Genomic DNA, 15,302 nt, shown 5'->3' with positions numbered 1-15,302 from the left:
CTTCCATTTGGCTACCCTTTTCCGGATAGCGGAAAAACCCCATTAACCCCGCCTTTCCAAATACATTTCTGAGCAGCCTATAGTGAGCAGAGTTAACTTTTGGAGTCAATCTAAGAAGAAGAAGCCGCGAAGGGTGGTCTGTGCAGTCTTGCAGGCGAAGTTCCACGTCTACAGGTTTGATTTGCGCCTCTGGGCATAGCTTACGACGTGGTTACTACGAAAACGGCAGAGACAGAGGAAGAAAAAAGTTGAGTAGGTAGGCCATACTGCAGGAAATCTCTGCAAGGCGGAGATCAGGCGGCGCCGGCTATCCATCCCACCTCATTTGGATCTGGAAGATGATAACGCTTACGCACAATATGATTTTATTACCGTTTCTCGTAGCTTTTGTTTCGTGTAATGCCCCACCGGTACCAACCGATGACATAATCATTGAAAAAACCTTTAGTCCAGAGCAATGTCTGCGCGCAGTTAAGAATGGAGATTATGTTAGGTACCATTATAACGGCATGTTCCCAGACGGGAAGAAGTTCGACTCCAGGTGAGAAAATGTCTTTCTCAGTCACTCTCTTAAAATCTCTCTCTCTTTCCCAAAACCTCTGCCCCATTTATTGGGTGGCCACGCAAGTACAATGTGGAATTAATTTAGTCAATCTCTGCTCTAATACTGCATCTGTGACTTTTACATTCAATCAGTTGAACCATTCGGGACATCCGTGATTGCTCGGTTTCAGCCTATCAGTCTATATTGCAAATGATGGTTGATGATGCATGTACCATTAATGGAATGTTTGGTCTGATTTACAATGTTGACTGTTATTTCTGTGTCTCTTATGTATATGTGGCAGTTATGATCGTGGCTCCACCTATAATGTTTTTGTGGGTCGGAAGCAACTTATCGCAGGGATGGATAAGGCTCTGCTGGGAATGTGTGTGAATGAACGACGACTTGTGAAAATACCCCCACATTTAGCCTACGGCAAAGATGGTTACGGTAAGTGCCATTTGTGTGTCGCAGTGTAGCCTATCATGAGCATGTTTTTGTGACTGTTTCTCTTTCAACTCATTCATGCATGATGTGCCTGGCAGCTGAGGAGTTGCACGCAAACGGAACTTCATCAACTTTCAGTGCGTGTGTAGACTTGCATACTGTAACCAAAGATGGCCAAGATAGCGGCCCATGGATAGGAAAATACATCTGACTGACACACAAAACGTCCAACCATTGAATGTTAACAATGGGACAGGCAGAAGCAACAGAACGTGGTTGGATGTTCCCTATGCCTCAGAGGACCCGTGGCACTTTGTGGGTGGGACTTCTGATGTCCGACCAGCTTTGACGAAGCTCCTGACGAGGAGCTGCTCATAAAATAGGAATAATTTTTTTTTTTTTTCTGAATTGAAACAAGAACACACTCACAGAGAAGTATTTTTGAATGATGTAGGCTAGTCGTAGCTGCCAAGTGGCTGTGCTGTAAGAAGTTATTTTCCTAGTTCAGTTGACAAAATGCAGGTTTTTACAGTTTAATGGTAGGCTATGTTAAAACAGTTGATTCGTTACTAAGTTATTCATAACTTTCCAAAACTCACTATAGGGCTGATAAATTCACCTGTTGAGTAGTAGTTCTGGCTATTCACTGTGTAGTTTTGTGCTCCAGAAGTGAAAGTGTACAATTTCAGATATACACAGGAGAGGTGTTAAATTCCTTTTGCTATAGGTAGATGATTTCCCACAGTGGCCAATCAACAACCAAGCCTATCCAAGACATGATTTGGGACACAAAAACAATGCACAATTAGATGGTGACAAATCACAAATACGCCACATGTTGTACCTGGGATCCGTAAAGGCCCTCCCTCATGGTACAATATGCACTACCAGTAACCTGAATGCCCAAAGAACCAAATCAGCAAAAATAATATTACCAACAAAGCATCTTACATGCAATAAGTAGGCTTCTTACAGGTGCTTACACAATTATGTAGGTGTAGGTGCTTACACAATTATAAACAGTTTTTTAGGGTGTCTCCAAATCTTCATAATGCAAGCCAGGTCTGTTGGCTTGTTGGATCATTATTGTTCTTAGACAAAAGTCTGTAATGCCTTTGTTAAAGTGAAACTCAAAATCAGTCTAAAAATGTTGCAGCCAGCGTTTTTGGATCATGTTGACCTACTTGGAAAAAAACATTACTCCTTACTCAGAGAGGCTGAATAAGATTCAAACAACCTTCATAAATGTGTAATAAATATTAAATAAATGTCTTCCGGTACAGGTGATATCATCCCCCCAAATTCGGTGCTGCACTTTGACGTGCTATTGCTAGACATCTGGAACTCCGAAGATCAGGTGCAGAGTAATACCTACCACACGCCAGAGCACTGTGGCCGCAAGGTGCAGGTGTCCGATTATGTACGGTATCACTACAACGGAACTCTTCTGGATGGAACTTTGTTTGATTCGAGGTGACTACATGGAATCACTACGTGGAATAAAGTTGTTATTATAGGATGTTTTTTGTTGATCTTTCCAACTTGATTTTGAAACCTCCACTTGTAAATCGTCTTACAGTCACACACGCATGCGTACATATGACACGTATGTTGGCATTGGTTGGCTGATCGCTGGGATGGACCAGGGCCTTCTGGGAATGTGTGTGGGCGAGAGACGCATCATCACCATGCCCCCATCACTTGGCTATGGGGAGAATGGAGATGGTATGCATTAGGATTTTTGAATATTATAGGCCAATAACTGCCCTTTATTACGGAGCCCCTAAGGGTACATGAGCAAAAAAAAAGTTTAGTTTCATGTGCTCACGTGAAACTTTCATGTGCTCACGTGAAACTTTCATGTGTGCTCATGAAAGTTTCATGTGTGCACGCAAAACCTTTTCACATGAAACTTTCATGTGTGCACGTGAAACTGTCATGTGCGCACATGAAAGTTTCACGTGCGCACATGAAACTTTCGTGAGCGCACATGAAAGTTTCAAGTGAGCACATGAAACTAAACTTTAGATTTTATTTTACTTATGTCCCCCTAGGGGCTCCGTACTTTATTCCCTCAGTTTGTGAGTACTATACTTGAGTGCTGGCTTTTGTATTAATTTTATGCATATTATAATCTTTCATGCATCTTTCATATTAACATCTTTCTGTGGATTTTGGAGAGTTTGTTAGGGTTTTCTGTAAAGTGCTATAATTGGTTTTACTACATTGTAAAACAGTGCTATGGACCCTTTCAAGAGAGTTCCATTATCAGCATCATAGTTGGCCCCACAAGGCTTCCGTTTTAACATTCCATATGTTATCTTAATGCAGAGGAAGTAGATTGGGGCCCAAATAGAACGTTCAAGCATTGTTTTTGTTTTTATTGTTGAAAGGGTCCATACAGAGAGGCAGAAGTTGAGAAGCGATAAACAAGTAGACTGTAGTCTTGTATAGCTCAGATATCAAGACTTGGATTCCCAGGACCTAAATGCAATTCAAGAAACCCTTGACCAGCTGAAACAAGTTTGCTAACTTTGTCTCTGTCTCTTTAAACCATTGTAGGTAGTGATATTCCTCCTCAGGCTTCACTAGTGTTTGATGTGGTGCTCTTGGATCTTCACAACCCAAAGGATGAAATTGCCGTCGAGGTTCAACATCTCCCAGACCCTTGTCCTCGAAAGAGTGCTGTTGGTGACTTCATGAGGTACCATTACAATGGATCCCTGCTAGATGGAACCTTTTTCGACTCAAGGTAATTTGTTCAACTTTCAACCCCCTGTTGCACGTCACATTTTAATTTGCTAGCTGCTCCTCCCTCTTGGCCCCCCAAAATGCCGGATCATGTGAACAGACACAGCAGGCCGACAAATATTTACCTCGTTTTTAGACACACAATGTGGCAAAAAAACGTCTCCCCTTCCCGCGAATTTTGCGTGATCTCAGTGTAAAAGGGGCTTCTGATAGCACAGAATTATGGGTTTCAAGTGTTTTTATATTAGATACTGTATCTCAGCTATCCATCTTTTACATTTGTCTTTGTGTTGTAGTTATTCAAGGAATCACACTTACGACACATATATTGGGAAGGGCTATGTGATTGTTGGAATGGACCAAGGACTGCTTGGTCTTTGTATTGGAGAGAGGAGAAGAATCACCATCCCACCTCATCTTGCTTATGGAGAGGAGGGGACAGGTATGCATTAGCCAGAGAGAGAGAAAGAGAGAGAACAAAATAGTGTGTGTGTGTGTTTGTCCGTGTGTGAGTGTGTATATGTGTGTGTCTATGTAGATATGTGTGTGTAACAGAATATCTGGTTACTGGTGAGGTTATTCTGTCCAACCTCATCTCAACTATTTTTCCTCTCAGGCACAAAGATTCCAGGCTCAGCAGTTCTGGTGTTTGATGTTCATGTGATCGATTTCCACAACCCATCTGACTCAGTAGAGATAACCAGCACCAAGCCTGAATCCTGCTCACCTCTATCTAAAAATGGAGACTATGTCAAATACCACTACAATGCCAGTTTACTGGATGGCACAGACATAGACTCTACGTAAGTTGCAGAAGAAACACACACACACACACACACACACACACACACACACACACACCGCTAAAAATGGATATTATGTCAAATGCCACCACAATGGCATTTTACTGGATAGCACAGACATAATGTTACAACGAAACACACAAAGAGCAAAGTAGAACGTGTCCATGTAGGTCTTATGGTTCTCGTCTGTAACTTTAGTATTGCATTTAGCAATAACTAGTTTTCCATCTTCACCATTGATTTATATGTGATGTTATCTTCATGTGTAGTCACAACTATGGGAAGACATATAATGTGGTTCTGGGAGCTGGCCAGGTGGTCATTGGCATGGAGCAAGGCCTGATGGGAATGTGCGTGGGAGAGAAGCGACGCCTCGTCATCCCTCCACATCTAGGCTATGGAGAGAGGGGAGTGGGTAAGACTCACATGTACACATGTAAACACACACACACACACACTGGCCTACAAACAGGAATGAGTGGCTAGACCCAGACTTCTCCTTCATCAGAACTCATCTGATAGAACTCATCCACCCCCAGAGCTTACTTCACAGATCTAGGGTGGACATGGTAAATGCATAGTTCCACATTTACCTCTAACATGCATGCATCAAGAACAGAGGCATTCTTTGTAGAAATGAAAAATGCTACTTTCTATCATAGATGGTTGCTAAAAATCCTTGACCCTGATCCAAACTCCAAAAACGTAAACAAATTGTTAAATCTCATTTCACTATAATGGATGACTGGTACGTGACCAGGGAACAATAGATATTGTCCAAGCTTCATATCAGGACTTTGATCATCAATGTTTATCAACAATAGTTAGCTGTTTGATATTCCTAACTTATTTCCTACCCCCCCCCCCCCCCCCTTTAATATCAATCACTTTTCCAATAATTTCACCCATACATTGATAGAAAGAACCTTGATATCCTTCTATAACACTATATGTGTGTGTGTGTGTGTGTCTGTGTGTGTAGAAGGAGAAGTTCCTGGCAGTGCAGTACTTGTGTTTGATGTCGAGTTGATTGAGATGGAGGAGGGCCTTCCTGAAGGCTACATGTATGTATGGAATGATGATGTCTCTCCAGACCTCTTTGTGGAGATGGACAAAAACAAGGATGGCAAAGTCGAAGCAAGTGAGGTACGTAATCTCTCCTAAAACCCATCCGATATTTGAATTGTACCTGTAATTAAGAGTGCATACTTGCCTACTTGTTTCTAAATTTCTAACTCACTTACCTGTCTGTGTGTGTGTGTGTATGTGTGTGTGTGTGTCTGTGTGTGTGTGTGTGTGTGTGTGTGTGTGTGTAGTTCTCAGACTACATTATTAGACAGGTGAATGAAGGTCGTGGTCGCCTGGCTCCTGGCTTTGATCCTAACCGTCTCATCGAGAACATGTTCAATAATCAGGACCGCAACAAAGATGGACACATCACTGAGGCAGAATTCAAACTGAAGGCAGATGAAACCACTCATGATGAACTTTGAGAGGGGTCTTAGGAGGGTCCAGTGATTTCAGGGGGTTTATGAACAGATGTCTGTGGTTATGTGTCAGGGTGTAAGAGGTAACAGCTGTGTGTTTATGTGTATGTGTGTATCTATGTGTGTGTGTGTGTGTGTGTGTGTGTGTGTGTGTGTGTGTGTGTGCGTGCGTGCGTGTAGCAGTACAGAGAGTGTGTGGTGCCGTTATGTGTTTGCTGTTAGAATGCTCTTTTATAAAAAATAAATTCAAAACCCTCTAACCCATAAAGGGTACTGGTGTGTTTGTGTGTCCTTTTGTTATGTGTAAGTACTGTATGTGGTTCCATTTATGCACGATATGACATGATCTGAACTTGCTGTAATTCCAAGGGATACCTAGGGAATCCTCTGATATGTGAGCTTCAGAGTTGCCTATTCGGTTAATGGAATAATATTCCCCAAGAACACAGTGAAAGGTGTGAGTTTTTGAATATTCTAACATAAGATTCTGTTCCGCAACAATTGAAGGTGTCATGCACTATGAAGCGGTGTTTTCAGCAGTGTCTTGAAAGAGGTGATGCTGGTGCAGTTATGGAGATGGTGTGGGAGACTGCTCCAGTCTGGGATCCATGGCACTGAACAATTTGTCACCAGTGAAGGCTAATCTGATTTGGGGGACAAACCAGTGATCCTGTGTCAGAGGCTCTGAGATGGCAGGTGGGAATGTAGGGCTGAAGGAGTTCTGGGTGTTCAGGTCTCTAAAGGTAGTTAGGAGTTTGTATTGGATACACAAGGAGATGGGTGACCAGTGGAGTTAATAGAGGATTGGGGGGGGGGGGGACTGTAGAGGCTGAGTTTTGAATGTACTGAAGTGTGATTATTTTTGTAATGGCGGCGAATAGGGAGTTGCAGTAGTCAAGATGGGAGGTGGTGATTGTACCAGTATACATGAGAACACAAGACTGTGTTGCCATGGATAATCATGGAATCTACGAGTTAAGAAGCAACCCTTGTATCCTTATGATTTTAGTGTGTCTTATTTTGAATGCAAAAAGTGGCCATGATAAGAACAGACCTGTAGGCCTACACAAGTTAATGTATTTAACTGAATGATGTTGCTACCCGCTATGTGAAGAAAATAAAGCACGCTTCCCAAATCTGCTCCCTACCCCTGCAACCTCTTGTAAACCACAAGTTGTGCTTTCCATCTCCTCTTCATGCAACTCTTTGTGCACAAAACAATTGTGTGTTTGTAATTTGTGTAACAACAGATAAAGTATATTTTGGTATACCAAAAGCACATCTGTATCCACATTATGTGTGTGCATATGTGAGTGTTGTGTGTATGGATGGAATTTCACAAAATTGGCCGTGAATTCAAATTTAACCTTTATCCTTTGAACGTTTACATCACAAGATAATAGCAGATGCATGTCCTGAGATAGTGAAGTGTGTCAGTTGCAGCTCTGTGGATAGAATTTCACAAAATGTGGTGTGTATCTCAATAATGTGGTAATGATGCAGCATAGAATGGGATACAGTTAGCCAGCAATTAGGCCCATAGATAATGTTAAGATAGGCTGGCCTTGCACCTTGAATACCTCGATAAATAGACACGTTCTATAATATATACTTTCACCAAAGACAAACAAAGAATACTTCATTTGTATAATCACTTAAACACAGAAAAAAGAACAGGCAAATGGTGAAAATATTTATTTAAGATGTGAAAAAATATAGGCTATTAGATGTGGATTATCCAACCAGATCCTCACTTTGATGAGGATCTTCATTTTTCTCAATGAAATGATCTGGAGGAATAAAGTACTGAGTTTAATTGGTGTGGACGTCTTTTGTGAATTACTTTTGAATAGAAAATATGATTTGTTTGCTGTTTACTAAATACTGAAGCTGGAAGATTAATGAGGACAAACCTACCCATTGGCCAAACAACATATTGCTTACAAAAACATTTTTGTCTAAATCTGGACAACGTCTCTCTTACTTCATTAATTACTAAAATCAGTATTTGTGAAAGACTTACCAATATAGGGTTATAGACTTAGTAATTTCATTCTCAATGTGAAACTGGGTCTTTTCCATATGTTTTGGAGTCGGCATTCCACACAGTCTGAAGACTTTTTTTGTTATGTAGTCCTATACAATGACAATGTGACAAACCACGTGGTTAAAAAGAATAATAAAAGCTTCTGTAACATTGTTCACTAGGAGTTAAATCTTGATGGAATTGGTGATAATTGCACCATGGCATAATCCATGTTAACGACATGTAACAGATCAGTGATTCTGTGCTTTGTGAAACTTACCTGAACATCACGCAATGATTTGATCTTGCTCATATCAAACTTAGGTCGTGGCTTGTACCAAGCAGGTTTTGTTTCAGACTCGTTGGGATAGATATCCATAAGGATCTCCCAGCAGAGTTCATATACATGCTTCACATATAAAAGACAAACATTGAAATGTTGAAATTATATCCTTATACAGGACTAGTCTCATGTGAAGGTGTTAATAATAAATCATAGTAATTCAACTGATGGATTTAACTGAATTCATTAGTATTGTTAAAAGACCTAACCTTGCTGTAATTGCGCCTGGTAGTCATCTTGAGATGTTGTGCGCAAGTTAAACTTTGTATAAAAATTTCAGATGGAGATGGCTTGGGTAGTCCTGATAGAACCTTTGGGCCTTCTTCAAGGTCATACATCTCCCATAATTCCTTGACCACAGAGTGCACCAGGTTTTGCACTTTAACTTGACGATTGTTAGGAGATGGCTGTGAGGTCTGCCTGTAATTCACTTTCAGCTCATGACCTGTCACCTTTAGACTTATTTTAATGCTCTGGTCAGCGGCCTGTTAAAGAGAGATAGAGAAAGAGAAAGAGAGAGAGAGAGAGAGAGAGAGAGAGAGAGCAAGAGAGAGTCAAAGTCAAGTCAAAGTCAAAGTCAAAGTCAGCTTTATTGTCAATTTCTTCACATGTTCCAGACATACAAAGAGATCGAAATTACGTTTCTCACTATCCCACGGTGAAGACAAGACATATTTTTCCAATTTAAGTCCACAGACAAACATAACATTCAAGTAAACAAAAAAGTAAGTAAATAAGTAAATAAGAGGGCACATATAATAATGAAAAAAATAAGAGCAGCAAAATTTGGTTGAAATTGTGCATAGACAGTCAATAAAATACTAGTGCAAAGTCAGGCCAATAAAAGGCTTGGGTAGTTCTGTTTGACCTAAGTAATAAAGAAAGTGGCATAGTGGTGCAAGTTATGTAAGAGCAGCAGAAGTGTTGTGTTTTCAGGACAACAACACCAAGTTGTAAAGTGTACAAGTGTGCAAGTGTGCAAGTGGAGTAGTGCAGGCGGCCATTGTGGGTCCAATGTCCAGGATGTTATGTAGCTGAGGGGGGAGAGGAGGGAGAGAGTTCAGCATCCTTACAGCTTGGTGTATGAAGCTGTTGGTGAGTCTGGTAGTGCGGGAGCGCAGGCTTCTGTACCTCTTCCCAGAGGGCAGTAGATCAAACAGATTGTGAGCGGGGTGACTTGCATCACTCACAATTTTGGTCGCCTTGCGGGTGAGGTGGGTGGTGTAAATGTCCTTCAGGGAGGGGAGTGAAGCACCAATGATCCTTCCAGCTGTGTTCACTATGCGCTGCAGGGCTTTCCTGTTGTATTCAGTGCAGCTTCCGCCCCACACAGCGATACAGCTGGAGAGGATGCTCTCAATGGTGCCTCGGTAGAATGTGGTCATGATGGCTGGTGGAGCACTTGCTCGCCTGAGTTTCCGCAGGAAGTACAGGCGGCGCTGAGCTCTCTTCGCCAGTGATGCAGTGTTGGTGGTCCAGGAGAGGTCTTCACTGATGTGCACCCCCAGGAATTTGGTGCTGCTCGCTCTCTCCACCACAGCACCGTCGATGGTCAGTGGCAGGTGTTGGGTGTGACCTCTCCGGAAGTCAACAACAATCTCTTTGGTCTTGCTGACGTTCAGCAGGAGGTTGTTGTCCCTGCACCACGTGGTCAGATGGTCGACCTCCAACCTGTATTGAGTCTCGTCGCCCTTGGTGATGAGACCCACCAGAGTTGTGTCGTCAGCAAATTTCACTATGTGATTGTTGATCACAGACACTGATCTATGAAATAACCAGTATTTCCTTTGGTGTGGAAATAAATCAGTTTCTGTTGTACTTTACCTAAAATATGACACCAGTCTCTCGGCATAATGATACAGTAGTAAAATAACTAATGTGCAAGTTGTCATGACAAGTGCAATACACAAACTAGCTGGATCAAGTTAACATAAGAATCATTGGTGAGCATCTTACAGTTCCAGTAGGCTGCAGTTGCTGTGGAGCCTTTGATGTCTCTTCTCTCATGTTCTCATGAACAACTGGAGACTTAAGCACAAGGCCATCATCAGCACCATCCACCACATCAGAGTTTGTCCCAATCAGATTATTGTGTGGCTGCAAAAACAATTCCTATTACTTATACATCTCACATTAGAGGGGTTTACAAAGTGAAGCTGGCTGCTTTGTTTTAGGGAAATTGGTGTAGCAAATCAATTTCACTCTTTGTTGAGGACTATGTGATTAAAAAAACAGACACATAAATAACAAAACACACCATTTCTAACATCATAACAACATTCTAACAAATCCATGTGGTTCATTACAGTCTATAATTCGCATGGGAATGTAGATGCAATAGCTAATTCAGACTTCTCCAAAACCAAAACACATTCTTACGGGAACAGCTGGAGGACCCAGTTGAGAATCAGGCAACACTACTACCTCAGTCATCTCATAAATGCTGTCAGGTGTAGCAGTGGCCTGCTGAAAAGAGAAATAAAACAATCATTGATGCATCAAATTACATTTCCTTTGGTGTGTATAGAAATCTATGAAGTCATCAGTTTCTGTCATTCTATATGTAAATTAGCATGCAAAATGAAAAGAACAAAGGTGAGTATCTTACCATTTCTGCAGTAGGTATAAAGTCTTCAGGATCAGGCAAAAGCTGTAGAGCTTCTGAAGTTCCTTCTCCCACGTTCTCATGAACAGCTGGAGACTTTAGCAGCTCAAGGCCATCATCAGCACCATCCACCACATCAGCCTTGGTCCCAATCAGGTTATTGTGTGGCTGCAAAAACAATTCCTATTACTCATACATCTCACATTATAGGGGTTTACAAAAAAGGGTTTGCTTTCATTTGCCTTATTCACCCGGTGGCCAGAACAAGGCTAAAGGGTACACTTGCCATTACACCTCAGTCCAGCAGATGGTGGTGGTAATGCACTCCGTTTGCAAACTGCAAAAAAAAAACTCACTGAAGAAGAAGAACAGGCCAGTGAACCCTTCTTTTTCGGTGAGCTTTTTTTTTGGCAGTTTGCAAACAGAGTGCATTACCACCACTATCTGCTGGACTGAGGTGCAATGGCAAGTGTGCTCTTTAGCCTCGTTCTGGCCGCCGGGTGAATAAGGCGAATTGACATAATATTTTTAACTTGTGTAACTCTGATGTAATGACACAATGCATTACACAAATGCATTTGTACCTTTGTGTTTTTAACTGCCTTTGTCAATACGTAGGTGTCATTTGGAAACCATGTATGTGAGGTGCATTGCATACAAAAATGTCCCTCCTACCTGTATGGTTGGTGTGAGCAATAGAACATCTGATGACATCAGCTTGGCCTCTACTACCTCCTCAACCTCAGATTTGAGGCTCTCAGTAACCTTAAGGTGTTTGCAAACATTGTCTTCCACAATGTCTCTACCAGTATGCTGAAGATGTTGCTTGCTGTTCTCAGTCTCTGTGATCATTTCACATCGCTGCTCATACCTCTGTTGACAAAATCATTTAGAAAAGAATCAATTAATAGAACATTCATATAGCAAGTCAAGATAGCTGTTTTTTGTAGAAGTGAAATTGGTGTAGCAAATCAATTTCAATATTTGTTGAGGACTAGGACATGATGTATTGCTTTTAACATTTGTTATCACTACATTTCTTCTTACATTCTAACAGAGCATGTGGTCAATTATATTCTATAATCTGCATGGCCAGATTGAGGCAATAACAAATGAAGACTTTTCCAAAACCAAAACACATTCTTACCATCACGGCTGGTGGGCACAGTTGAGAATCAGGCAAAACCCCACGCTCCATCATCTCAAATTTGCTGTCAGGTATAGCAGTGGCTTGCTGAAAAGAGAAATAAAACAATCATTGGTCGATTAATTAACAGTTCCTTTGGGGTATTGAAATCTGTATCAAGTCATCGGTTTCTGCCATTCTATAAGTATAAGTATATATACTCTTTTGATCCCGTGAGGGAAATTTGGTCTCTGCATTTAACCCAATCCGTGAATTAGTGAAACACAGCACACCGTGAGGTGAAGCACACACTAATCCCGGCGCAGTGAGCTGCCTGTAACCACAGCGGCACTCGGGGAGCAGTGAGGGGTTCAAGGGCACTTCAGCCATGGCCCACTGGTCGGGGCTCGAACCGGCAACCCTCCGGTTACAAGTCCAGAGCACTAACCAGTGGGCCACGGCTGCCCCAATACATATATGTGTGATGACATCAGTCTCTTGGCATAATTATTGCAGCACAGCAACAAATGTGCAGATGCAACTGTGTAATTTATATCCTAATTTTTTGATGTAAGGTTGGGCTTCAGCTAGTAAACCTATGAAGCACATCACACACCTGTACGGCAGCATCTTTGTACTGTCCTATGTGACGGGTGTCATGGATGCTTGCACATCTCTCTATGGTACTGCCCACAGATGAACACATTCCTGAAGTAAAAACATACTCAAATTTAGCTACACTTCTGTGCGTTCAGACAAATATTTTCCAAAATGGTTAAAAAATGAAGTAGCTGACCTAGTGATGCCTGAGATGAACTGCTCTCCTCTCTAAAGTAATGACAAAGCGGCACCTCCTTATCCTTATGACGAATGTTCAGAGCTATCTCCACTTTCTCTGTAAACTGCATCACTACTCGCTCCAGACTGCCCAGACAAGACCTGCAGTCTTCCACGAGTGCCCTGAGACCATATCTGGAGATACCAATGGCAAGCATTAGTCAGTACATTAAGGAAAATAACATGCTTTTTGTGGTTAATCAGTGAGACTGCAAACCAGATATACCACCTCTCGTCATCAGCTTCAGTCTCCTTGTCTGAACTTATCCTCAAAATAGATGGACAACAAATATTATGTGCTTCCTGTGGAGACATTTTTGTGAAAATAAATACCTCAAGTGATCCTTATAAGTAATTTAGAGCTGTAAAATTAGCTCATCCCTAAGGAAATTTCACCTGGCTGTGGGACTTCCTATCATCCTGCAGGTGAACCGCAGTTCTCATGGTTTTCTCGATTTGCTGAACCATATGGACAAACCACTGCCTGTCACGGTTGGCTGACTGCATGACTTTAGTGCAAGTATTGATTAAATCCTACAGAAACAACACAAATGATCAATCATGATGGCTCAAAAGTTTTTTTTTTATCCAAAAGACCATTTCTATCAGATATTCTCAATGGGTAGGATGAATGAACTATACCATTGTTACTGTGCTCCAGTACTTAGCACGGACATCACTCTCAGCTACCATCCTCTGCAGCATAACCAAGTCTAATGGCTCATTTTCATTCCTTGTGGGACAGTTAACAGCTACAGCCATCTCCTGAAAAAAGAGGGATTCCTTTTCTATACATTTACACTTCATCTGGACCCTCCGTTTCTCTCTCCTGTGTTTTCATGTGTCACCTGCATTCAGGTTTGCTATAAATGTCTATAAGTAGGCTAACATGTGACAATGCTGCTATTTCTTGGGCTGATCCTTTCCCGGTATTCATACTGACCTATAGCAAGTACTTTCATTATTATAGGTCAAGCACTAAAGACATCCATGCTGGCTTGAGATAGCGTACATGTACATCATTTTAAACACCTAATACATGTCAGTCTATGTTAAGTGGAAACAGTATTTGACCATTTTGTTATTGGAATAAGTTGGGAAGAGTTATTGGGATTTGGACTATTCCACAAACATTTCTAACCACCAAGCCCATTTTTACCTTAGTTGAAACCACTAGATGGAAGGACAACCAAGTCATAGCACTGTATCATCACTTTAATGTGTTGCATGTTATCACTTCCTAATGGTGTTTGCCCTTTACATGCCTTTTAAATTCTTACCATGAGTGCCAAAGTTGGGACCATGCTACTGCCACCATCTCCAATGCTTTCCCACAGTGGTGGCTTTAGTGGAAGTTTACCATGTGGCTCACCTGAAGGCATGATAATGAAGACATGTAGACAATGTGATAATGAAGACATGTAGACATGATACATTACATTTGTAAATTCAATCTCTAATTTCCAATGGAAATATACATAAATATATACTTACTTCCAGCCAATAGGTCATCCATCCTGAGTAAAACCACTCAGGTTTGATGCTTTCAAAGAATTTAATACAACACCTGATAATGTCCACCTGTATATTTGGACAAAGGCGTCTGCTAAATCCAATCCAAATCCATAATGATAACCAAGCCTATTTCCAATCAAACCAAACCTCAAATGACCTGGAATCACTGAAGATTCTACTTTGTCAAATTTGGAATGGAATTTCATGAGGTCAGTAAAATAAACATTCCATAAATTGTCATGGCAATAAATGTGCTGTTTTAAATCTGAGGCAGCAACAATGGGTTTAGAATGTTTATTCTCTTCACCTCAATCTTCACCCCCAAATCAAATCAAAAGACTGTAGCCTATGATTAGCCTACATCATTTTTAAGTTCACTAATGATTTAGCAGTGGTTGGCCTCATTTCTGACAATGAGCAGGCTTACCTGAATGAGGTGTAGAGACATGGTGCCAGGACAACAATCTCCCACTAAATATTAATATGACATTATGGAGATCATAGATTAAAAGCATAGTCAGCAGAAGATCATTATCATGATCATTGCCCTAAGATGAATGGCTCTCAGTTGGAGAGGGTAGAAGAGGTTTTAAATAGCTTGGTGTCCATATTACTGAAGACCTGATGTGGACCAAGCACACTGATTCCATAAGGAAGGCACAACAGCGTTTTTTAAAATCTTAGACGCCTCAAGAAATTTTACAGATCCATTAGGCCAGTGTTTCTCAAAGTGTGGTCCGGGGACCACTGGTAGTCCGCAAGCTATCCCAAGTGGTCTGCGAGCAGACGTGGTAAAATATAATATAGATGAGTTGTTT

At 41.3% G+C, this 15,302-nt stretch overlaps 2 protein-coding genes across 5 annotated transcripts; one reads left to right on the top strand and one right to left on the bottom strand.

Annotated features, from left to right (window-relative positions):
- Nucleotides 1–29: 29 nt before the first annotated feature.
- Nucleotides 30–6,305, top strand: fkbp9 (FKBP prolyl isomerase 9). The gene is made up of 10 exons (XM_042077175.1): nt 30–541; nt 849–994; nt 2,275–2,464; nt 2,571–2,716; nt 3,554–3,743; nt 4,039–4,184; nt 4,359–4,545; nt 4,815–4,960; nt 5,528–5,691; nt 5,862–6,305. Exons 1-10 carry the CDS (start codon nt 339–341, stop codon nt 6,036–6,038), a joined length of 1,695 nt encoding a protein of 564 aa, XP_041933109.1. The 5' UTR covers nt 30–338; the 3' UTR covers nt 6,039–6,305.
- Nucleotides 6,306–7,712: 1,407 nt separating this feature from the next.
- Nucleotides 7,713–14,648, bottom strand: LOC121695930. Of its 4 annotated transcripts, XM_042077157.1 has the most exons (17): nt 14,600–14,648; nt 14,464–14,544; nt 14,250–14,341; nt 13,612–13,734; nt 13,366–13,503; nt 13,199–13,272; nt 12,929–13,104; nt 12,749–12,840; nt 12,154–12,240; nt 11,682–11,879; nt 11,010–11,174; nt 10,781–10,867; nt 10,358–10,498; nt 8,611–8,886; nt 8,339–8,467; nt 8,056–8,168; nt 7,713–7,822 (listed from the first exon to the last, which is right to left on the bottom strand). In XM_042077157.1, coding segments are annotated over exons 2-17 (1,914 nt in total). In that variant the 5' UTR covers nt 14,486–14,544; nt 14,600–14,648; the 3' UTR covers nt 7,713–7,821. The 4 variants fall into 4 exon arrangements, with proteins under 4 accessions (XP_041933091.1, XP_041933090.1, XP_041933092.1 ...); XM_042077156.1 differs by having other exon boundaries at nt 14,464–14,620; XM_042077158.1 differs by having other exon boundaries at nt 10,781–10,864; nt 14,464–14,620.
- Nucleotides 14,649–15,302: the final 654 nt, after the last annotated feature.

The sequence above is a fragment of the Alosa sapidissima genome, chromosome 21 (assembly GCF_018492685.1).
Source record: "Alosa sapidissima isolate fAloSap1 chromosome 21, fAloSap1.pri, whole genome shotgun sequence".
Classification (NCBI taxonomy): Eukaryota; Metazoa; Chordata; class Actinopteri; order Clupeiformes; family Clupeidae; genus Alosa; species Alosa sapidissima.
Note: the sequence above shows the minus strand (reverse complement) of the source record. Positions and strands in the feature narration are given on the sequence as shown.